The sequence below is a fragment of the Actinia tenebrosa genome, unplaced genomic scaffold (genome assembly GCF_029948245.1).
Source record: "Actinia tenebrosa isolate PJP-AT-01 unplaced genomic scaffold, QUT_ActTen_1.0 PGA_scaffold2__45_contigs__length_23673736, whole genome shotgun sequence".
Taxonomy (NCBI): domain Eukaryota; kingdom Metazoa; phylum Cnidaria; class Anthozoa; order Actiniaria; family Actiniidae; genus Actinia; species Actinia tenebrosa.
In genome coordinates this window covers 12,202,493-12,225,005 of record NW_028292579.1, presented here as the reverse complement: position 1 = coordinate 12,225,005, position 22,513 = coordinate 12,202,493, and the positions used below count along the sequence as shown (strand labels likewise).

Genomic DNA, 22,513 nt, shown 5'->3' with positions numbered 1-22,513 from the left:
GCATATAATTCTTCAGTTTGTTTTGTTTGTTTTTTGCTAAAGGGGGGTGGGCTTCAGCCCCCCTTTGCCCCCCCCCTGGATCCGCCCTTGTTGCTGTTATTATGCTTGTATGTTGCTATTTCACTCTACGTTGGCCAATCAAGTCTGGGTGATTTGAATTTGGTTTTGGTTTGGAAGATTACATCATCTTGATTGACGGAAGGGAAAACCAATATTCATAACAAGCGTATGAAATGTCTGAGTTTGCAGAATATTGAAAATCACAGTAAAGAATGACTTGGGACAGTGAATCTCTTCTGTACAATGAAACCCTCCAAACTAAAATTATATAGTTCAATTTTTACTAACTAAAATCATTTAAAACCAATATTAACAACACACTACTGACAAGCTATCTTAGATCGCAGATTTCAGATCTGACTGACGTTTTTTTTAAAATAGGTATATATTACTACTAATGTTAATGAATATTTATGTTTTTTTATGAAATGATAATATATAACCATTACCATTTTGGCTACAGGGATGGATCTTAGGCCAAGGATCATAGACACTTAATGGTTCTTTGATGCCATTCCTTAACAAGACCTGCCATGATTTAAACAGACCCCTAAGATCCCACAAGGAAAGTGTGCTTTTGGGATATATAGTACATACTATGTACTTATTGACTGAGTTAGGTGATGCCGTACGGACCTTGCTCCAAATATTTTCCAATACGGCCTGACCTAACCCAGTCAATAAGCATTTTATCATATGACCCTAAATATAAAACATTTTTTTAAAAGTTGCAAATTATGTCAATACGCTCGCAGGTTTCGAGCATGGCCGTATGGATTCATATGGCCCTGCTCGCTCAAAGCGGTATGGTCCTGCTTATCATATGGGTCATATGATAAATGATTTTATCTAAGGGTTTAATAACCACCAACTAAAAATCATGGATCCAGGATCTATTAAAAATACAGGTAATTAATACATGATGCTAATCACACTACAATCACCTTTACAACGATATTTTATACTTTTCATTTTCTTTCTTTTTTTCTTTTTCAATTTTTAATTAATTATTTTTTTGATTTGTATATGTAATAGGACTCCATGCTGTCCAATTAAGAAAAAATTGGATGAGGAAAATTCTGAGGACTGACAAAATTGGATGAGGCCATAGGCCAAATCCAATTTGGCAGTCAGAGGAATTTTTAGAGTCTAATTATTTCTTGATTGGGGAGCATGAAATCCCATTACCTATATATAGCTGCCTAATTAATACCATATCAACAACACCTGTCCAATTAAGAAAACAATTGGACAGTTACCTATATGGGATTAATGAGAAGCTGTATAATTAATTATTTAATTAATGCTTTTAGATGTATGCACTGTGACGTGCATGCTTATATAATGCTAAATCATGTTACAATACCATTATGCTTATCATCATTCGTTTTGGTAATTGTGTACTTTATCATCAGCCAACAATCGGCTGACTGATGACCATGATCAGCTGACTGTCATCCCATGATTGGACAACAGTGCAACGATTTAGTTGCAAATCCTTCTAACTTCCCAATATAAAATAAAAGTGCATGTTGATGAAGTGAGGATAAAATCTTAACCAATGATCTGGCAACAGTTGGCTGATTGTCAACTGACACATCAGCAATCAAGGAAAAAGTAAATGATTAACAATATTCTTTCAGCCTACAGTGTCAGTGGTCCTCCTTTTTCAATGTCTTAGGAGTAGTGTGAAACATGAAGATGAAGGCAGATCAAGAAAACAAAGCAAATATTTTCTGTTTTCATTGATACGTGCTGATCAAGACAACAGTTGCCACAGGAAAATCGTTCAATACACTGCCATCAATCAAATGAATCATTAGAGAACAGGGCTTACAAAATCAGACAAGGATCAGACAATATCCAGCCACAACTGGTCAAATCTCTGCCTTGCCAGTCATTTTGACCAGTAATCTTTGGCCAGAAATAAGGTATGACTAAGCTTAATACTAATTTGGCCTGAAAAATTTGATCATGTCCAGGCAGAACTGGGGCTTGTCCAGTCAAATCTGTGCCTTGGTTCAAGAAAATATCCATACTACCCCCACCCCACCCCATCCCACAGAGGAATTTGGGATTTCCGGGGTAGGGGGGATCAGAGAAAGAACAAAATTACAAAGTTTGTATGGAAAAAAATTGGAATTTCTGGGGGAAGGGCGAGTCTTTAAAAAATCTTTTACCTGATTTCCTTGTCCAACTTTTGTCATGATCAGCTCAGTAATAAAAACTAATTTAAACAAATAGTGATACAGTAAGCCCCAAACAAAAAATAAAAGTCAATCTGGGACGTTTGACAAACCAGAAGCTAGAAACACATATAGCAGTTATGTAAACTTTGATGGTGGGGAAAACCTGTGTGTTGTTGCTCCAATGAACCAAAAAGGAATGTACAAGAATTCTGGAACAAGCCAGGCCATGCTTGGGTAATAATGTTGGGCCAGTTGTTTTACTTGTCTGAAAGACAAATGCTGAGCACCTGTGGAGGGACAATTATTGTTTATTAAGATATTTAACAATAGAATTGAAATGAATAGTGGAAATTTATGTAAAAAAGGCTGATCAGAGAAATTCCTCCCAAGGAGATCTCTCTTCCCTCTCTCCCCTCTTCCTTCTTTCCCTCCCTCCCTCTCTCAGAGAAAACATGATCAGCAATTGATGGATATTGTTTTCATCACAGGTACAGTAGTAGACAGATCTTCTCCATCCCTTCTCCTACAGATTACATTTGATCAATTGACCTGATGGATATTGTTAAATCATGACAAGTGTTTAGCAATAGAGTCACAGGAATGACAGATCTCATCCATCCCTCCATACAGATGCATTGACAATTAAAATTCTAATAATATGAATCAGTAGACTGAGACAGTTTGTGAGTAGAGATTGTTCAGAGATCTTCCTTCAATCGAGGGGTTTCTTCAAGTTTCTCTGGTTTTCCTCCTTCTGCTAAATTCATGCTAAATTCCAATTTTGATCTATGGATTTTATCTATGCCCTGACTTAATACAATAGATCAGCCCAAAAGTTGCTTCAAATTGTAATTTGAATCAAAATTACCTCCCACGTCTGTAAAGCCATATTCTTTGGCCAACTCCGCAACAATGAGCACACGGCCACTCTTTTTCATGACATTTGGATCTTGAAAGAAAAAGCAAATTATCATAAATTAATGTTTAACTCTCCTCTCTAGGTGTCTCTTTGCTTTTTTTCCTATACTGGGCTTCCTGTGTAAGCAGAGCATTAACAGAGTGAACTAGTACCTAACCTTTCCCTCCCCCACTCGTCTTAGTCTTCCATGTTTTCACCACAGGAAACCCATTCTTCTCAAATCGCAACAAAAACCCAAGTGAGTAGCCTGCATAGGAGGCTATAAACTATTCATATTATCATAATTTTAATACTGGTAAATGTCTAGATGAGCATTAAAATAAAATCCAGTAAAATTCAGCTTAAGGATACACGGAACACAATTTTCGTCAAAAATACATATTTTTTGAAACCATGCTATATCAAATATAAAAGTAAAATCTTTAATTTTATATAAAAATTAAGTTATTATTTATTTCATTAAGGGAGATATTCGAAAAAAAGCATTTTTAGAAGTTACCAGTAGGTGTTGTGCTGTTGACAGGAACTGTCATTTATCTATTCACCGGAAGTCGATTGATCCAAGTAAGTTTGACGTCAGTTTAAAGAAGAAGTTTGTAAGTAAGTTTGAAGAAGAGGGAGAAGAAGAACAACAAAACATTCTGTTGTTCTCTGGTTTGCTCAGCATTTCGCCCTCGGCCTCGGCCTCTTCCTCGGCCCCTTCCTCGGCCTCTTCCTCGGACCCTTCCTCAGCCCCCCTCAGTTGAACTAGATGTTCGACCTCTGGTTTTGACCATCATGAACTCGAAATGAACTTCAAGATTTAGGTAAACACCGCGCGAAGGTCAATAAGCTTGAGACCGGAAGTACAGTATACCCGCTGTCCTGGCCATGGTCCGGTATCACATTACTAACTTTACGCTCATTGGCGTACTGTGCAGAAACTTGTCAACATTGAGTAAATAAACTTATAATCCCATTAAACTAAACTTGTGTTTTTCTCAAAAGTAGTTTTTGGTAAAATACACATTTTCAGAAGGTTTATTCTCCCTCGGTTTTTGATCAATTACCGTGAAACTTGGCATGTGGATTCCTACTATGCTCAAGTTCAAAATTGTGTCTGCGTTTTTTCATTTTCCTTTTCTTTTCTCAGATATTTGCCATTTTCTCAAGAATGCCCTTAAAAACATGTAGTTATAACTTTGGAATTGAATAAAAGATTAAAGAAGCGCTAAAAGAAAAAACGCAGACACACTTTGGTAGAACAACATACGTGTAATAAGATGCAAAAAAAATTTGATCCGTTTATGCTAACCAGAGGGAGAACAAACATCTCGCGTCGAACCATAGCGTTTGCAATCAATGCCCGATTTATCCAAATGAATTATTTTTGTCCAAAAGTAAAATCGAATATGGAATATTTGAACTTTAAGCTGTCAGAAAATGTATACTTTATGGGGAAATTTATATAAACTAAACACGCTATGAGCGTTCAAAAAACCCGACCCGATTGTGTTCCGTGTATCCTTAATAAGTATATGTAATAGGACTCCATGCGCTGTCCAATTAAGAAATAATTGGACGACGAAAATTCCAAGGACTGACAAAATTGAATGAGGCCGTAGGCCGAGTCCAATTTGGCAGTCAGAGGAATTTTTCGAGTCTAATTATTTCTTGATTGGGGAGCATGAAATCCCATTACCTATTAATTATATAGCTGGCCTAATTAATCCCATATCAACAAGACCTGACCAATTAATGATGGTAATTAAACTGAGTGGAGTGCAATCTGGACCAAAATCATACGAGTGATCGAGTTTATGTGATACGAGTTAATCACAAGTATAATTTTGGTCCAAAATTGCACGACACGAAGTTCAGTTACCACTTAAACATATCTTTCTTGTAATCACTACCAAATCCTGAAATCTGATTGGTTCAAAGGACCAAAATCCCAAATCGCATCCTTAGGAGCTCTTAATTGCATCCTTTTGAGCTCTTAATCGCATCTTTTTGAAAGAACCGATCACAGAACAGAATTCTTATATTCAGCCAATCAGAGAAGAGAATGATTAACATTATTTATGAATATTTAATGATTTGCTGATAAGTCGTTTATTTTATACCAGGAAAAACCTGATTGATTTACTTCTTCTTCTACATTAAATTGATTATTCTGCACTGTTTATTGTGTCTTTTTCTTGTGTATGATAACAAAAAGGATATGATTATTAAGTGGTAACTGAACTTCGTGTAGTGCAATTTTGGACCAAAATCATAATTGTGATTAACTCGTATCATATAAACTCAATCACTCAATCAATCAATCAATGATTTTGGTCCAGATTGCACTCCACTCAGTTCAATTACCATCATTAATCGCACTCCTTTGAACCAATCAGATTTCAGGATTTGGTAGTGATTACAAAAAGGATATGATTAAGAAAATAATTGTACAGTTACCTATATGGGATTAATGAGAAGCTGTATAATGATAATAATTATTGTTACCTGCAGCAAGCCAAGCAACAGCTTTTCCTGCGTATGTAACATCCTCACCATCTTTAAAAACTTGTATCATTTTCTCTGATCCAGGCTTAAATATTATGGAATGGAATGCAGCATAGTTAATAGTCACATTATTTCATTATCGTATATGAATATGATATGGAATGGAAGAAAACACTGTTGCGGAATGAGCAAAAAAAAAACAGCTAATAATCCTAGATCCACTGCTGATCCCATTTACCTTATCACTTTGTAAAATGGCTGTTATGGTTTCTGTCTTAACTGCTCCAGGCCAAAGGGAGATTGCTGCAATGTTGCTCTTTTTCAACTCTATTGCCATGTCAGCCATCATTCGGTCATTCTGTAAGTTAACAGTCACCTATATGATTCCATTCAATCTTATATCCCCATAAAATGAAGTACACTCTGTGCAGTACCAGATCCAGGCCCACATCCAATTTTATATTGACAAGAAAAGATGTTCTAATCATGTACTTTATCATACTAGCTGAGATTTCATCTCAAGATATTGAAGTTAGAAATTATTTGAGATAGCAGGATTCACTGTAAGAGTATCTTTTTTCTAAACAGTAACTTACAGCAGCTTTGCCAACACCATAAGGGATGTTAAATAGATAACTCAATCCTCCAAAGGATGATATGTTCACAATCAGGCCTTGCTTGTTTGGAACCATCATTTTAGCTGCGTAGTAAGCAGCTACATAGTTAGACCTGTCAACCAAAATAGAGTATTTTTTAAAGTGCTTATAAGCCTTTGCACAATATTTTCAGAATTGATACTTTAGATAGTGGATAGTTGATTGTGAAAATATTTCGTCATTTGAAAGTCGGGTCTTTAAGATACGAAGGTTTATATTCCCAATATGTTAATGACTATGACGTAACATAAGGGATCATTTAATATACAACACTGAACTCGTTCTGGAATACAGTATTTTAAAAGCATCACCCTTTTACTCGTGACTCACGTAAAGGTTCTTACAAATTTGTTTTCAAAAAATGTCCAGCGTTCAATATTAAAAGTTGCCACAAAATAACTCAAATCCCTTATGTTACGTCATAGTCATTAACATATTGGAAATATAAACCTTCGTATCTCAAAGACCTGACATTCAAATGACGAATAATTGTCACAATCAACTATTCACTATTTTAAGAATCAATTCTGAAAATATTATGTAAAGTCTTATAAGCACTTTAAATACGTTGTTCTTTCCCTTACCATACATCATGAGTTTTCTCAGTTGCCCCCTTTGAACTCCATAAGAATGTAATAATTATTGATTTATATATTGCCCTTTCTATGTAAATAAGGTAATTACTAAAGGCTATCAAAAGTCAATATCACTATCATGAGGTGGTTAGTATGAGGTGTAGGCAATGAGGATGGTCACTGCCGGGGTTTCTTTACATCCTCAGTGGCAGCACTGTCTCCTTGTTTATCTTAAGATCCTGAGTGTTGGTCCGTCCACCAAGGCTTGAACCCACGACCTCCCACACAACATTCTGATACTCAACCAACTGAGCCAACTGGGTGGTGGTGCATGAAGCATGAAAAATCAACTTCATGTGAGATGAGTGCTGTTAGTGCCTGTGGAACAAACCTCATGGAAAAGCCCTTCACATGGAGTGATGGCTGTAAAATACAGGTTTTTATTTTTACTGAAACAGACTTTGATTACCTTAATCCAACATTGTTTATCTCATCCCACATTTCAAGAGGCTGGATTATTAAGAAAAAGAAAACAATATTTGGTTAAACTATTATACATGAAATACCTCCCCTACGATGTCTTCCTCGTATTCTGTGCAAAAACAATGTAGATATTTTTTATCATTCTATTTTGTGAGTGGGTGGTGGTGAGGTGGGGGTAGAAAGGAGGGGGTCATCCCGGGGGGGGGGGGGGGGTACTCCGCCAGAATTTGGGTAGGGGTGTTCCGCTGGGATTCTGAAAGGGGTACCCTGTTTATGACAAAACAAAATTGTATTTGTAGACCCTGTTTATGACAAAAGATATAATCAATTGCACTGAGTTCCTGTTTCAATTATCATGTCATCTCACGTATCATTTTTTTACGACCATGGTAACCACTTTCAGTCAATACGAAATAGAAATCCTGAATATGACAAGAAACTCAGGAAGAATTTGGACCTTGAGTGAAATTGCATACCCTGTTTATGACAAGAAGCTCGAAAAACCATACCCTGTTCAGCGGATCATCCCCGTATAGTTCATATATGGGAGTACCCCCCCCCCCCACCGGGGGGGTCATAGAGGTGATCAGAATATCAGAGGTAAGATGCTGAAGCTAATTTTTAACTTTTTATATTTATTACTTTAAATTTCCAATCTTAGTTTCCCTTTTTTTTATTTTTTTTTGACCCTTAAATTTCTCAGATTTTCCTTCTTTCATATTTTACTCTTTTTTCTTTGTTTCATGCATTTATTCTTTCATTAATTCTATCCCAATTCAAAACATTTATCTAATGACTACCAAACCCATGCACTTCCTAATAAAATAACTGAGTAAACCTACCTGCTCATAAAATGGTTTCTCAACATTGTCCATGATTGACTACAAGATGAAACATTATTACACTTAGATTAATAAAAGAACAGGGTTAAAAAAAAGTTGGCCAGTTGCTAATTAGATTTAGCCCAGTCAGAGACCATTTGAAAAAGGGCCTATCCCTTGATATACCTTAGTTCATCAGGTATAGAGGACAAAGATGCTTTCAGTAGAAAGAGCATATCCAAAATTTTTTGTTTTTTCTGCTGAAGGGGGGCTTCAGCCCCCCTATGCCCCCCCTGGATCTGCCCCTGAAGTTAATACGTCTATCTAGCATCTTATCAGCTTTTTTTTAGTTACATTATCAACTTATACAGTAATTTAAGATCAAAATTAAACCATTTTATACCTGCACTCCTTTGTAAGCATTGTTCACCAGAACATCCAAATGTCCATTTTGATCCAGTTTGATTTGATCAAACACGTTCTCGACGTCATTATCATTAGAATGATCACATTCGACAGGAATACATTTACCACTTCCGCTTTCAACCTGAAACATTCATCATCAAATTTAAACATAATTAATGATCTATTTCAATATCATTTTATAATCTATCTGAAATAAAAAATTTTTAAATTCTCATGTACATACTTCAGATGCTACTTCTTGGAGTGTTTCTACTTTTCGACCTGGAGATCATGACAAAAATATGTAAAACATGAGGAAATAAAACAAATGAGTAACTGAAGTTAGCTGAAGTTAAATGAACATTTGTTTGTATATCTATCCATCATTAACTTACTTGTTTCTAGCTAGAGGCATTGTAGACTGTTGTCCCACCTTGAACCCATAAATTATATGTGGTCCATTTGTCTATTGCAGGAGGTAATCCATGCTAAGCCAGCTAGACCAAACCCAGCCAGGCAAGACCAAACCCAACCAGGCTAGACCAACCCCAGCCAGGCAAGACCAACCCCAGCCAGGCAAGACCAACCCCAGCCAGGCTAGACCAAACCCAGCCAGGCAAGACCAGCCCCCCCCCCCCCCCCCCCCCCAACCCAATGATGGCATGGGTTTTATAGTCCAAAAGACGTATACATACCAGTTATGTAAACAGTGGCACCAGCCTTGGCTAGCATCAAAGCAATGCCTCTACCAATACCACGAGATGCACCAGTAACAAGACAAACACGTCCAACCAAAGAAGGAAGATCAGAAGCCATTCTAAGAACACATAAAAAAAAGAGTACAGTCAATCAATCGATTGCTTCTCCCTCGCGTGCTGTCTCTTACGTAAACTAATGTATAATTAAAAAGTTTTTTGCTTAACGGCCCATATTTTTTCTCCGACACAGTGAATGTAGCTTCAGTATATGAATGATTTGGGCTTTTTCCATTGAGCAAGGGCAGCCTCATAGTTTTGAATAGCCTTTTTTGATCTTATTTATTTGACTTGAGCAATAATTACCAGCAAAGAAGCTTTGCATAAGCAGGCTACGTTCATCATTAGCTGTTTTCATTCTGAAAACTTCTCTATAACTGCAGATATTGTTTAAATAATGCATGTTTCTCTAAATTTGCAAAATGTGTTAGAAATACCTGTGTTTCTTACCTTTCTAAGAACAAATTATCCCTGAAGTACCTAACTCCGAACTATTCAAAATTGTCGACTTTGGACTTCGAAAGATTGGTTATTTGCACGAGTGCGCAAATTTTATGGGAGTCCTGTGACCTACACAGGAAGCCCGAATACCATTTTCTATGATAATTTTAGCCTGAAGAGCAGGCGTTCTTTTGATGGGTTTTAGAGGAAGAATCGGGGTTTTGGGGTTCCTATTTATCTCGGTTTCAATTCTCTCTCGTTCCAAAGTTCCCTCAAAACCCCTTTTCTTCCTCAAACCCACAAGAATGCCTGCTTTGCAGGCTATGGTAGTTTTTATTGTAACTAACAAAACTGCGCAAACTCTTGGGGTGCAAGCGCTTGACTCAAAATTCCTTGAGAAATAAATAACAATTACACAGCCGTTGATCTGACAAGAGTAGTCAATGAGGAATGCTTCTTAAATTATCAACCAACATGACAGATATGCATGACATAATGACATGCCCCCAAGAATAAGACCAAGTTATAACTGACTACCTCATTGTCAAAAGCTTTTAGAACTCAATAATCTTTAGAAAATGATAACTAAAGAACTATATTTAGGTGTTGTTAGGGAGGTAAATGGAAAGCTTGGAGAAAAATCCTTCAAAGTCTTAAATGAAGGGTCAGAAAAACCTAACAGTTTATAATATATATGTATGCAAGATTCAATAATTAAACCAAAGATCCAAGACAGGAGATGAGTGTACTACCACTAGGTACACATCACAAAAATAGCCATGAAAACAAGTAAGGCATAGCCTATATGAACAGGCTCAAAGGGTCGGGGTGGGTACCCTGGTCCCAGAGGTTTCTCGTAGTTTTTTTTCAATTTTACATAGATAAAAAAACTATGAGCAACCTCTGGGACCAGGGTAGGGGGCGCAGGGAAGGACAAGCCCTTTCCACGCTTAGTAATGCATTATTAGAAAACAAACACTGAAGATAAAGAAAACTTTCTTTATTATCTTTTTACAGTATTGATTTTACTTGAAAATGAGGTGTGGTGGAAGAATTATTTCTAAAATTCATAAAATTGCTCTTTATATTTTTGTATTCACACAGAGTCTTGTGTCTTGCTTTCTGTCTCTTCAACCAATGAAGTTCATCACTACAAGATGAAGAATGACACTTGCAAAGATGAAGTCTCCAAAAGCTCTTTCAGGTGATATGCCCTTGAATTCTGAAAAATTGGCTGGATTGCTCTGGACTCGAAGGCACACTGCAACAAAATGGAACTAATTTTAAGTCATATTGGAATGATCCAAAAATTGATATACAGAAACAATGAAAAGCACCTTATACACAATTTTTTCTTGTGCTTGCAACAAAATATAATTTTTTTCTTTCATACGTGAAGCTAAAACCAAACTGTGCTATAAGCTGTTGTAAGTTTCCAAGATTTAATTTGCAGGTGGGCCTGACAGGGGTTTTGTTCTGATGGCACACAGGGTACAATGTAATTGCAATTGATCCTAACAAAATCTAAAAAATTGCATTGCCAGCATGAGTCACATCTAGACCAATCAATGTGAGACATTACGATACCTGGGGTGACTAATAGACAAATGAAATATATTTTTCTTGATCCAGAAAAAGGGGATGGATTTGCCAACACTATCTGTCCATTTGCACTAGGCAGGACATAAAATCTCCAGTCATGATGACCAGTCAAATTAGTCATACTTCATCTTTGGCTCAATGTTATAGGTCAAAATGACTGGCCACACCAAGATTTGGCCAGACAAGTTCCATTAACTGGAAATTATTTTAAGCCCTGCATGGTATTGTAACTGAGTGATTTGAAAACACAAGTAAAAATGATGCAAGTGTTGCCAACTATCCTTCACTTGTTCTTCAGCGTTTGGTAAAAGAAAGCTGTAATAAGCAGAGCACTCCTAACTACTAGTACCCTGATTATGAAGACTCTCATAAAGTAACTAGACCCTGCAGGGTGAACTCGTGCCTTGTTAGCATGATTTCTGGGAGTGACATTAAGTATTGTGAAGTGAATATGGGGGTTCTCAACAGCCGATATTGTTTTAGTGAATCACCACTTTTTGAAGGAAAATTAAAGGAGATTATAATGCTTTGAATGGCAAAGATCAAACCCTGGAATGTGTGTAGCAAATTATTTATTTTGCTTCTTAAATCAAATAGAATCTTAAAATAAATATTGGATATGTACCTCATGTTCCTTTGTGAGTAGACTTTGAAGTCAAAACAGTTAACCCTTTATGCCCCATGGGGAATCTTGCTTACGTTGTGCACTAATCCCAAGGGTCATTAACATTCATTGTGCAGTATTGAGTATGCCTTAGATTTTGCCTTATAATGCCAAAGCAAGCTAAGGTACTGCATTACAATAGAAAGAAAAATTATAGATCTAATATCAAACTTTATTTTTAAACATCATAAGGTAGTAAATACATAAAATCTGATGAGAATATACTACTGAAAATCCTAGAACCTAAAACATACTTGCTCAGCCATTTTGTTCTAGGTTTGATATTGCAAACACATGGATTAGATTTACTATAAATCATCTCCTAGATCAATAATTCAATATAGAAATGATAAAAATGTATATTGAGACATGCAGCTAAAGAATAAGCTAGTTATCTATCATGAAAGTCAAGTGGTTTTCACAAATATGAAATAATTAAAGTTAAGTTAATTTTGAATTTGGCGCGTCCAAAGTCGGTCCAATCAAGCTAGGTCACTAGCGGTATGGTTGCGAAAGCACTTCAAACACACTCGCTTTCCACACAGTTCACACTGTAATCTGCACCAGCTCTTTTCTTTTTTCCTTAGGCATCTTTTGCAGAGGCCCTTTGTGCAGGGAATAGGCCAGTGGCCACCCTGCAAAGATCCAGAAACACAGGATAATTTGCGGCAACTGAATTCGCCGATCAAGTCCTTTGCAAGTTCTAATCTAAATTGAAGCTGTGTTCGTGAGCGATGATTTGGCGCCAGCATTTCTAAAATGTGGGCATTTACAATGCTCAAGTCAATGAGAAACCAAAATAGGTATCTCCACCACTTTCTGGACTTGAGTCCGACAGCATAGTAGCCGCGAGATTGATCACTGCGATCAACAGCACCCATGTTGGCGTTGTAGCTCTTCACTACAGGAGCGCTAGGCACATCGATAATGGTTCCATCGCGTTGTTTTCGTTTTACAGTGTCGTCTCCAACAGGATTCGACTGGCTGCTTAAAAAGTTGACAAGCCTCTTGTCCTTCCAAACCGTTGCCACGAGATTGTTCTTTCGTTTGAACAAGGATTCGCCTTGTTTTAAGCGCTTCACGTCGGGGTTTTTTTTCCCTAACTCCTTCGGATAACCCGAACTGCTAGCTTTTATCGTGCCACATAAATAGACTTGGTCTTTTAATAAATCTTCGGCTAGACGAACTGATGTGAAATAATTATCACAGAAGACATGATGGTTTTTGCCTGTGATTGTCCGTGTTAAATCATGTACGACACGGTAGCCAAGGCCATGTTCGACTCCGCCATCTTGCTTCTTCCCCGTGTAAACTTGGAAGTCCAACACGTAGCCATTTGAGGAATCGGCACACTCCCAGACCTTTATTCCTCTCTTGATGGGTTTGTTGGGCATGTATTGCTTCATCCCAAGCCTGCCTTTGTACTTAACCATAGCTTCATCTACAGCAACGTTCTTTGTTGGCATGTACTCTTCGCGGCATTGCTGTAAAACACGATCAACAACAGTTCGAACTTTGTAAAGTCTGTCGTGTTGCCGATCTTCTCTCGGAAGAGCTTTAGATTTGTCATTGAGATGTAGATATTGATTTAGTTTATCATAACGATTTCTTGGCATGACTTTTTTGATCTCTGGGACTCCAAGGAGAGGTTCTTTAGACCAATACAGTCGAGTTGAAGGGAGCTTTTTTATTCCAAACACGACGTGAAGACCAAGGAACGCTTTGATCTCTTCGGCTGTTGTATCACGCCACTTTGGATCGGGCTTCACAGCGATGCATTGCTGGGCATACAGGTTAGTTTCTCTGACAATAAGTTCGATTAAGTCCTCGGGAAACAATAAATGAAAGAAGTCCAGTGCAGTTCCATCTTCTGCAACTCCAGAGACAGGACCAGAGCGAGATACAAATGGCGCGACATTCACAACTCCATTGCCATTTCCCCAAGTGTTTACATCTTCTTGTGGCTCAGTTTCTTCGTCATCTGAGACGGAAAAATCAGACAAATCTTCTGTGTTCACTGTTGAAACAGAAATATCTGATTCAGAAGAGTCTGAAGCAGAGTCTGAGTCGTTCAAGGCTTGAATATCGTCGTTCGTAAATCCTAAAAAATCTTCCGAGTCGCTATCGCTCTCCATTTCCAAACGTGTTTCTTCAACTATAATTTTCACTGCGAACTTGTGTGACAACCTATGCCATATTTGGTATGAAAATAAATGTAAACTCTTCTCCTATTGGTTAGAATACGATAGAGCATCAAAACAAAGATATAACATGTCTTTTGATTGGCTAGAAGAGGTCACGGTCTGAGAGAGCCATATGGCTCACTTGGGAATTGGAGCCAGTTACGGAAGTGAGCCATATGGCTCACTTGGGGCATAAAGGGTTAATATAAATACACATAAATATAGGCTATAAGAATATCTATATTGTCAAGTTCAAGAGAATAACTAGTCACGCTGAATGCATTTGTTTACTATCGCTTATTATAATTCTGACACTTGACACCCTGTTCTCCTTGGATCTTAGCTTGTTCATGCAGAAAATACTGCTCCAGTAGATGAATCATGAATAGTTTAAGACCAATTCAAGCTATTGCCCATGAAGTTCATTGAAAACTGTTCGCTTTTTGCTACTAGGACAGATTCCTCACGAATGGAAGGGGTGACGATCTTATACTCTGAGACCTTCTTGTCACTCAAATACAACTCACCATGAATCTGAACACCCCATATGAGGGGTGAATAGGTACAAGGTAAGCCTGTAGGGGTCCCAGTAGGGTTGAAAAATGAAGGGATAAAAGGCACTCAGTAAGCCTGTGGGAGTCCCCGTAGGGTTAAAAATGTTTGACACCGAAAGTCGACGAAACTCGTTGCATTTTTTGACTCGTGCCACAGGCCCGGAAGGCCTGGCACGAGTAATTCTGTGCTGTAATTAAGTGGTGAATGTCCAACAAAGCATTCAAATTCGTTTATTATGATATTATCATAACAACCAAGTCATGCAAAAAAAGCCTAAATTATATGAATAAGTAGTGTGAATATAATAGTTAATTAAGATTTTATCCAACTTTTTCCGAATTTTCTTAGGGTCCTACGTGTCAAATTCTCAGACTATTTGATTCTGATTTTTGAGACACGTGAATCATATTTGAATTTTTCTCACAGTTTCCACGGAAAGATATCGCTATAGTTTGATGTGTGTAAAATAAAAGCCAGCGTAAACACTCCAGCTAGTTGGAATAAAGAGTCAAGAAAGTGCAGTTCTTACCGGCCAAGACGAAAGATCCTACAGACGAAATGAAGCCAGAAAGAAAGGAGTTGAAAGGGAACGTGCCAACAAGACAACAGTACGCGAACTGAATAATCCCAGTAAGCATGATGTAAAGCAAGTAAGCATCTACAATCTTTAGTCTTTGGGGTGTCGTCTGTGTGTATTCATCGTAAAATCGGACAATGATGTCTTTGAGGTTGGTAATTCCACTCATTTTGACCGGCTCTATTCACAAAACTAAAGAACTCTGGAACAATGATGTGGAAGAAGAGGACGACTCGACGTGGATTGTGGGTAATGATACTGCGGCTTTTGATGCATTATGGGTAATACAACCATTCTTATGACGTATTTCCGGATGAACTTTTATTTTTTTAACAGATATTTCTTTGTAGTTTTTGATATAAGATGACGTCACGGATATAGCTCCCCCGACTGAATCATGGGTAATATCTCTAGGAATCTTGGGTAATAATCGAGCGCGCAAAAATTCGAACACAATGTACACAATTTTTATCAATTCTAACTCTCATTTTCTTTAAATTTAATTATTCTAAAACACTACAGATCATAATAAGGTGAAATAAGCTTAGTGATGGCATCAAGTGACTCATTGACTGGGCCACCATTGCGATCGCGACCAAGCAGTTACGATTATTTTGACATTGATGATGTTCTAGCAACACAAGACAAGATTCCTTGTAAACTCGAAGTACAGATTTTCAATCTAGGATTCTTAAACCCAAGCTCAGAGAACCAACACCTTGCTGCAGGTGCAAAACTGGACCTATCTTACTGGCTGGCGAAGGAACTTTGTAGCAGGAGAAGAAGGGTTGTTTCTGTGGATCTACCCAAGGTGTATAGAGAAGGTTATCGAGAGATTCTACGAGCTGATGCTAATGTAGTAGATTTACACAAACTAGGGCCGTATTTTTATGGTATTGGTACTAAACTGATGCACTTTGACGACGAAGAAAATGCACAAATCGTTAAAACACTACAAGAGGTAAAGAACGCAGCGCCAAATCATACCTTATTATCCATCCTCCCTCGTTTAACCTGCCAATCAATATTTAAGAGACCTGATCAAGAAAAGTTGCAAAAAGCTTTTTATTTTTATCTTGTGTTTAGCCCTGTAATATGTCTTGTATTCCTATGGGAAAGGATGGATTTCACTAATACGACATTAAATATTTTGTTTAGGCATTCACCAAGAGGTTTAGAAAACTGATGGATTCCTCTCAGAATGCTCCACATGAAGACACGTCATTACTGACCAGCAAACTGGATCACACTGAGAAACAAATATTTGAAGCTGGAAGAAAAGGAGTCAGGGACTTTCTCCTGTGGGAAGCAGGACAGATGGCTAAGTTAACAACATCTGATACTGTTATTAATCATAGGAAAAGGAAAAGATCAGCTTTAGATTGATTGACAAATTGGGAGAGTTTCCAAAGAACAATGTGCCATGGTACTGGAAATCTGGGTTGCTCATACATCTGAATGGCCTATGAATAGCCCATTTCCGAGATATGCCTCGCTTGTCACATACAAAGGTTTCAGTACGTGGCTACATGCTAAATCAAATTTCTTCTTTTTTCCTGTCACAAATCACTGAGGATTATGCCTGAAGCATCACATTGAATCCTTTCTGCATGACAAGCCAAAAATATATCAGAAGTGGGCTATTCAAACCACTTTAAATACATGCTGAAAGGGGGTCTTGTGGCTGGGACAGAAGCTTTTCCTTGCAACAAGATTGTCATTAGAAGCAAAATGTCACACAAGTGGAGCTTTAATATCTCTGTTGCATGTTCCCTCGTGTGTATTAACTCTTATGCATAGTCTCGTAATTACTTTAGACTATAAGCCCAACTTGGAATAATTGCTAGTAGTGTAGCCTAAAGGAAGGATAATCAGTGCAGTAGGGATAATACAAGGACTGTGTAATACCCTGTAAAGTAGGGTGGCTTAGATTTGAAAATATATAGGTACAACTATTTCAAAAAACATGTCAGACAGAGATCTAAAATCCAAAATCTGAGACCTGACTTGCATGCTGCAAATTGCAATGTGCTCACAGGCAAACAACATGGTTTCCTCTTAGTTTGGAATGTGAAGCATGACGTTTGAGCTAGAATTGTGCTTTTCAGTATATTTGTCAAAATACATAACAGCACAAAAATTTTGTTTAGTCTCAGATCCCTCATTTCAGATCTTGATCCAACAACATTGTTTGAAATAGGTGTATGACACTAAATGGTTTTTGGGAACCAGAGACTTGAAAATTCCTTTCCATCCTCTTCACTGTCCTTGTAATAGATTCTTAAACAGAATTATCAAAGTGCTGAATGTATCTTTTTTAAGAGCCTTTACTCTCATGTTCTTTTTTGGTATGGTTCTGATCAGTCACTCACTTTCTAATAAACCAGAATCCTTTTTCTGGGTTAACAACTTTTTTAGATAAAATCTATTTCATCATGAGATGATTTTCAAGAGAAGTGTTACAATAATGAAATAAATATTTTTAAAGCCAAGCGGAGTCCATACAACCTATAAATTTAGAGGGTAGTCTAATCAACATTTATTAAAGTAACAAAATAACTTTATATTACAAAATAACTTTGTTTCAAACCAACCTTTTTAAATTAATGTTAATATGTGAGGGACCACTGTAATAAAATAAAAATATTGGCACATGATGTAGTGGATTCCCAGCCATTATGTATGTATGTATGTAATTATCTTTGTGTGTGTGTATGTGTGAGTGGGGTCATGTGTGAGTGATTGAATGGTGAAGCTAAATAGATAAATAAATAAATAAAGTGCCTATCGTCCTTGCTATATACATATAAAAAGAGATAACTAGCTAAAAACTAGTGTGAGCTGCGTCGGTGTTTCTAATGAAACAGTAATGATAAAAAGGTAAATTATACACCGTGAAAATATGACGCTTCGGACACTAGCCATTCGTCGGAGTAATATATGTATACATATATTATACTTAGTATTGATTCTACGAGGGATAAGATGATGAACGAACCAAAAAAATTCATAATTTGAGTGCGGCTTCTTGAAGTTGTAAAGGTTTTTTTTGTGCCATATGCTAATGACTGTGACATATGAGGAGTAATCATTTAATAAACAAAACACTACAGGCACAGATAAATTGATTTTTAAATACGTCATCGTTTTACCCATTGCTCTAATAGAAATTATTGCAAGTAAATTTTCACATACAAGCTGGTGTTTTGAATTACGAGGAACAACAAATAACCATAAATGCCTCCTCATACGTCACAGTATTAGCATAGAAAAACCTTTATGACTTCACAAAGCCGCACTCAAACTATGCAATTTTTTTCGGATCATTTGACATCTTACACCATGTAGTAAAATAATAGCCGGCCATTGGACAATGAATATGAATTGGAACTTGTCTGGTCAAATCTTTTCTGAGCATCAAGCTTGAGCCAGAAACAAGGTATGACTAAAACCATTTAACAAAGGAATGATATTCAAGAGAATGACATGTGGCCTGTGGTATTTGAGTTCAATGAACAGGAACCTCTCAGAACCAGAATTATTGGCTGCATTCAATGAACCTGGGTTCCATTTGTATGAACAGTTTGGTTTACTAAAGTGATATTGCTTAAATGGGTTTGGTGGTGTGCCATCAGCAGAGGAACCATGAAACGTACACAACAAGTAGCACCCAGGACAAGAAGTGCAAAAACCAAAGGAATTAACCGTAAACAAACGACTCTCTTTTTACTATGCGTATGGAAAGTTCTGTTATGAGGAATGTCAGCTGATGATGTTGTCATAATGATTCTATCAAGGCCATGAAGTGAAGATGCTCTTGAAAACCATATTTGTGCAGGAGTTTGACCTGAAGAACAAAGATAAACCAAGCAAGATTAGTTTATAATGACACTAAGAAGGAATGAGATAAGTGGACTTGGGTTTCAGTTTTTGTTGGTAGGGTGTTCGTGGGTTGTTGGTAGGGTGTCAGTGGGTTGTTGGTAGGGTGTCAGTGGGTTGTTGGTAGGGCGTCAGTGGGTTGTTGGTAGGGTGTCAGTGGGTTGTTGATAGGGTGTCTGGGTTGTTGGTAGGGTGTCAGTGGGTTGTTGGTAGGGTGTCAATGAGTTGTTGGCTGGGTGTCAGTGGGTTGTTGGTAGGGTGTCAGTGGGTTGTTGGTAGGGTGTCAGTGGGTTGTTGGTAGGGTGTCAGTGGGTTGTTGGTAGGGTGTCAGTGGGTTGTTGGTAGGGTGTCAGTGGGTTGTTGGTAGGGTGTCAGTGGGTTGTTGGTAGGGTGTCAGTGGGTTGTTGGTAGGGTGTCAGTGGGTTGTTGGTAGGGTGTCAGTGGGTTGTTGGTAGGGTGTCAGTGGGTTGTTGGTAGGGTGTCAGTGGGTTGTTGGTAGGGTGTCAGTGGGTTGTTGGTAGGGTGTCAGTGGGTTGTTGGTAGGGTGTCAGTGGGTTGTTGGTAGGGTGTCAGTGGGTTGTTGGTAGGGTGTCAGTGGGTTGTTGGTAGGGTGTCAGTGGGTTGTTGGTAGGGTGTCAGTGGGTTGTTAGGTAGGGTGTCAGTGGGTTGTTGGTAGGGTGTCAGTGGGTTGTTGGTAGGGTGTCAGTGGGTTGTTGGTAGGGTGTCAGTGGGTTGTTGGTAGGGTGTCAGTGGGTTGTTGGTAGGGTGTCAGTGGGTTGTTGGTAGGGTGTCAGTGGGTTGTAGGTAGGGTGTCAGTGGGTTGTAGGTAGGGTGTCAGTGGGTTGTAGGTAGGGTGTCAGTGGGTTGTTGGTAGGGTGTCAGTGGGTTGTTGGTAGGGTGTCAGTAGTATAGGGAATGGGGGTTCTAGCGCAGTGACCACACGAGGATTTCCCGTTTAAAGTCACTAACCCGTGTTTGCGTAGCCCTCATTCCCTATGAGACCCCCAGGATTACCCGTGGGGGTAACAGCGCACTCGAAATATGTTAGTTTACGCCAGGATTACCCGTGAGGGCAACAGCGCAATCTCAACACGGGCAAGATCCGTATCAAAAATCCACCTACGGACGACCCCCCACTCCAAGTGTGGTTGAGGGCAACAGCGCACTTAAATATGTTAGTCTATATATGGAGTGCGAAGAATGTAAGAAGTTCGTTAACGACTTTTGCATAATTTGTCTAAGACCTAAAGTTAGCGTACCTAAGCCAGAACCCTTTTGGTGTTGTGGTAAGAAAATGCAAATAGAAGACGACACGTCAGCACAGTGTTACGAGTGTGGTAAGAATATTCGTAATGCCGTACCAAATGCTACCAGAGAGCAGTATTACGCCAATGGAGGTCGTAAGAAGACTCCATACAAAAGAATAAAATACTTCAGAGACTGGATGAGTCATATCCAAGGTTATCGACCGGTATATTTAAACAACGAAGTAAAGAAGAAAATCATAGACCATTTAGAAGAACCAACGCCACAAAGCCTACGGAAAACGCTGAAAAAATTAAGACTAGGGAAATATTACAAAGACATCTCTTACATTTTGTCTGAAATTACCGGTAAGTCTATTCCTGAGGTTTCTGATATGACAAAAGCCGAGTGGATGTTTTGTCGGCTGGATAAGGATATTCCTTATTATCCTGACGTAATTTACGAAATATTTTACAAAATTGACCCCAACCACCCCCTGTTAGGATGGATTCCGAGGCGACAATAACATATTACGCGTAATAATTCGCCAAATAATTCATATTACGCGTAATAATTCGCCAAATAATTCATATTACGCGTAATAATTCGCCAAATAATTCATATTACGCGTAATAATTCGCCAAATAATTCATATTACGCGTAATAATTCACTGAATTTATATTACGCGTAATAATTCACTGAATTTATATTACGCGTAATTTCTAGACTGACGTTCGATATGTAAATAGAATCCCGTCACGCTCTTTTCGAAGCAGATGTTTACTGAGCAAGCTTTCTTTGAAGCTCTTCTTTCGCTTCTTGATAGATCTTTTTGCGAGATTCCTCGGAAAGATCTTTTACGACTGTTTTTTTATTCCTTATGTCCGTCTTTAGTTTCTCGTACTTGTCTTCTTCGGTCAGAATAAGCGAGAATTCTACGTCGTCTATCTTTCTGTCACGCAAAGCCTTTGAGACAAGATCGGTAATAGTATTTACTTTAGCCCTAGATAGAGCTATTGTCGTGTCATGCTTGGATATTTTCGTGGATAGCTTTTTCATAATACCCGTAGCAACAGCAGAAATAATACCACAGGTTGCCCCAACGCCGGCCAAAGGAACTCCAACAATTATTCCCGGCCCAGTAAGCGAAGTAGCAACGCCAGAGCCCGTTAACACAACAGATATGGATCCTGAAGTTATCGCAATCTTATGTAGCGTACTCCGGGCTCTGACGTACTTTTTTCGGACTTTTTCGTAGTGTTTTGTCTGCCCTTCCAAGTAAGCCAGGATTAAGTTCGCTTTGTTGAGCCTAAAGTTTTCAGCGTTTAATTCGTTAGGACCTGTATCCTTAGTGGTAGCGTGATAATTGGGAACATCTGGGTACAACTGAGGTGCTGATGGTATAACATCCATTATATATACTAATGTACGACGCTTTTGGGAATGATATTGAGGAGCAGCCACATCACGACAACAGGGATTATGCCAACTGGAGAGCATTTAGGAAGATGTTTCCGCATGCAGACCCTAGTAAGTTCGAAAGGAGACCCGATGGGATTTACTATAAAGGCTCCAGAATGTACAGCAATGCGGACTTGGAGCCAAAGAACCCAAAACCCGAGCATAAAGAAAGGCAGCCTAATTTTCCAGAGAATTTATTACCGGCAACGGAGGATTACCCATTTTACGATAACAAAGGTGGCGCAAATGACTTTGCTAAGATGGTTACCTCCTTAGAAATCCCCGTGGGCCCTACGACTTTCAAAATAAAAGTCAGAGACATCTTTAGAGAAACTGCCATGAAACATACCTCAGGGAAAGAATCCAGAGAATGGTTATCAGGTCCCAACATGCGGTATTGGCCGCAGCAGTTAAACTTTGCTGTCTGGGCTGCTACTAAAGGATGCGGTATAGCCGCGGACATGTTCCATATTCCTTTCCTGCGATTTCATGTTGCTTTTACTATTCGTAGGATATTGTTTGAGTTAGGAGCACCGCTTCCTAGTGACACTA

The 22,513-nt window shown here is 38.3% G+C and overlaps 4 protein-coding genes across 5 annotated transcripts in view; 1 reads left to right on the top strand and 3 right to left on the bottom strand.

The window, feature by feature from the left end:
* Positions 1-324: 324 nt before the first annotated feature.
* LOC116306536 (dehydrogenase/reductase SDR family member 1) lies at positions 325-9,905 on the bottom strand. Its single transcript, XM_031716619.2, has 11 exons — positions 9,804-9,905; positions 9,294-9,415; positions 8,843-8,880; positions 8,597-8,740; positions 8,215-8,253; positions 7,359-7,399; positions 6,255-6,387; positions 5,897-6,016; positions 5,659-5,743; positions 3,118-3,198; positions 325-2,536 (listed from the first exon to the last, which is right to left on the bottom strand). Exons 2-11 carry the CDS (start codon positions 9,412-9,414, stop codon positions 2,385-2,387), a joined length of 954 nt encoding a protein of 317 aa, XP_031572479.1. The 5' UTR covers position 9,415; positions 9,804-9,905; the 3' UTR covers positions 325-2,384.
* Positions 9,906-10,779: 874 nt separating this feature from the next.
* On the bottom strand, positions 10,780-15,618 carry LOC116306557 (dolichyl-diphosphooligosaccharide--protein glycosyltransferase subunit dad1). Its single transcript, XM_031716636.2, has 2 exons — positions 15,328-15,618; positions 10,780-11,055 (listed from the first exon to the last, which is right to left on the bottom strand). The coding sequence occupies exons 1-2, from the start codon at positions 15,542-15,544 to the stop codon at positions 10,925-10,927; spliced, it is 348 nt and encodes a 115-aa protein (XP_031572496.1). The 5' UTR covers positions 15,545-15,618; the 3' UTR covers positions 10,780-10,924.
* Positions 15,619-15,828: 210 nt separating this feature from the next.
* On the top strand, positions 15,829-17,882 carry LOC116306107 (DNA replication complex GINS protein PSF3). Its single transcript, XM_031716155.2, has 2 exons — positions 15,829-16,336; positions 16,534-17,882. The coding sequence occupies exons 1-2, from the start codon at positions 15,926-15,928 to the stop codon at positions 16,759-16,761; spliced, it is 639 nt and encodes a 212-aa protein (XP_031572015.1). The 5' UTR covers positions 15,829-15,925; the 3' UTR covers positions 16,762-17,882.
* An 8-nt stretch (positions 17,883-17,890) lies between these two features.
* Positions 17,891-22,513, bottom strand: part of LOC116306101 (multidrug and toxin extrusion protein 2) — a 31,976-nt gene continuing 27,353 nt past the window's right edge. For both annotated transcript variants that reach the window (XM_089034431.1, XM_089034432.1), the window contains exon 16: positions 17,891-19,222. In XM_089034431.1, coding sequence (XP_088890557.1) covers positions 18,927-19,222 — 296 coding nt within the window. In that variant the 3' untranslated portion in view covers positions 17,891-18,926. The remainder of the gene's footprint in view (positions 19,223-22,513) is intronic.

Bases quoted from the DNA above. Each gene is read 5' to 3' on its own strand.
- LOC116306536 (XM_031716619.2), bottom strand. From the start codon at position 9,414: ATGGCTTCTGATCTTCCTTCTTTGGTTGGACGTGTTTGTCTTGTTACT. The intron at 6,388-7,358 runs GTAATCAAAGTC...TTTGGTTGACAG, and splicing joins ATAAACAATGTTGGATTAAG to GTCTAACTATGTAGCTGCTT. The intron at 3,199-5,658 runs GTAACAATAATT...TTTTCTTTCAAG, and splicing joins TGTTGCTTGGCTTGCTGCAG to ATCCAAATGTCATGAAAAAG.
- LOC116306557 (XM_031716636.2), bottom strand. From the start codon at position 15,544: ATGAGTGGAATTACCAACCTCAAAGACATCATTGTCCGATTTTACGAT. The intron at 11,056-15,327 runs GTAAGAACTGCA...ATTTTGTTGCAG, and splicing joins AGGATCTTTCGTCTTGGCCG to TGTGCCTTCGAGTCCAGAGC.
- LOC116306107 (XM_031716155.2), top strand. From the start codon at position 15,926: ATGGCATCAAGTGACTCATTGACTGGGCCACCATTGCGATCGCGACCA. The intron at 16,337-16,533 runs GTAAAGAACGCA...TATTTTGTTTAG, and splicing joins TCGTTAAAACACTACAAGAG to GCATTCACCAAGAGGTTTAG.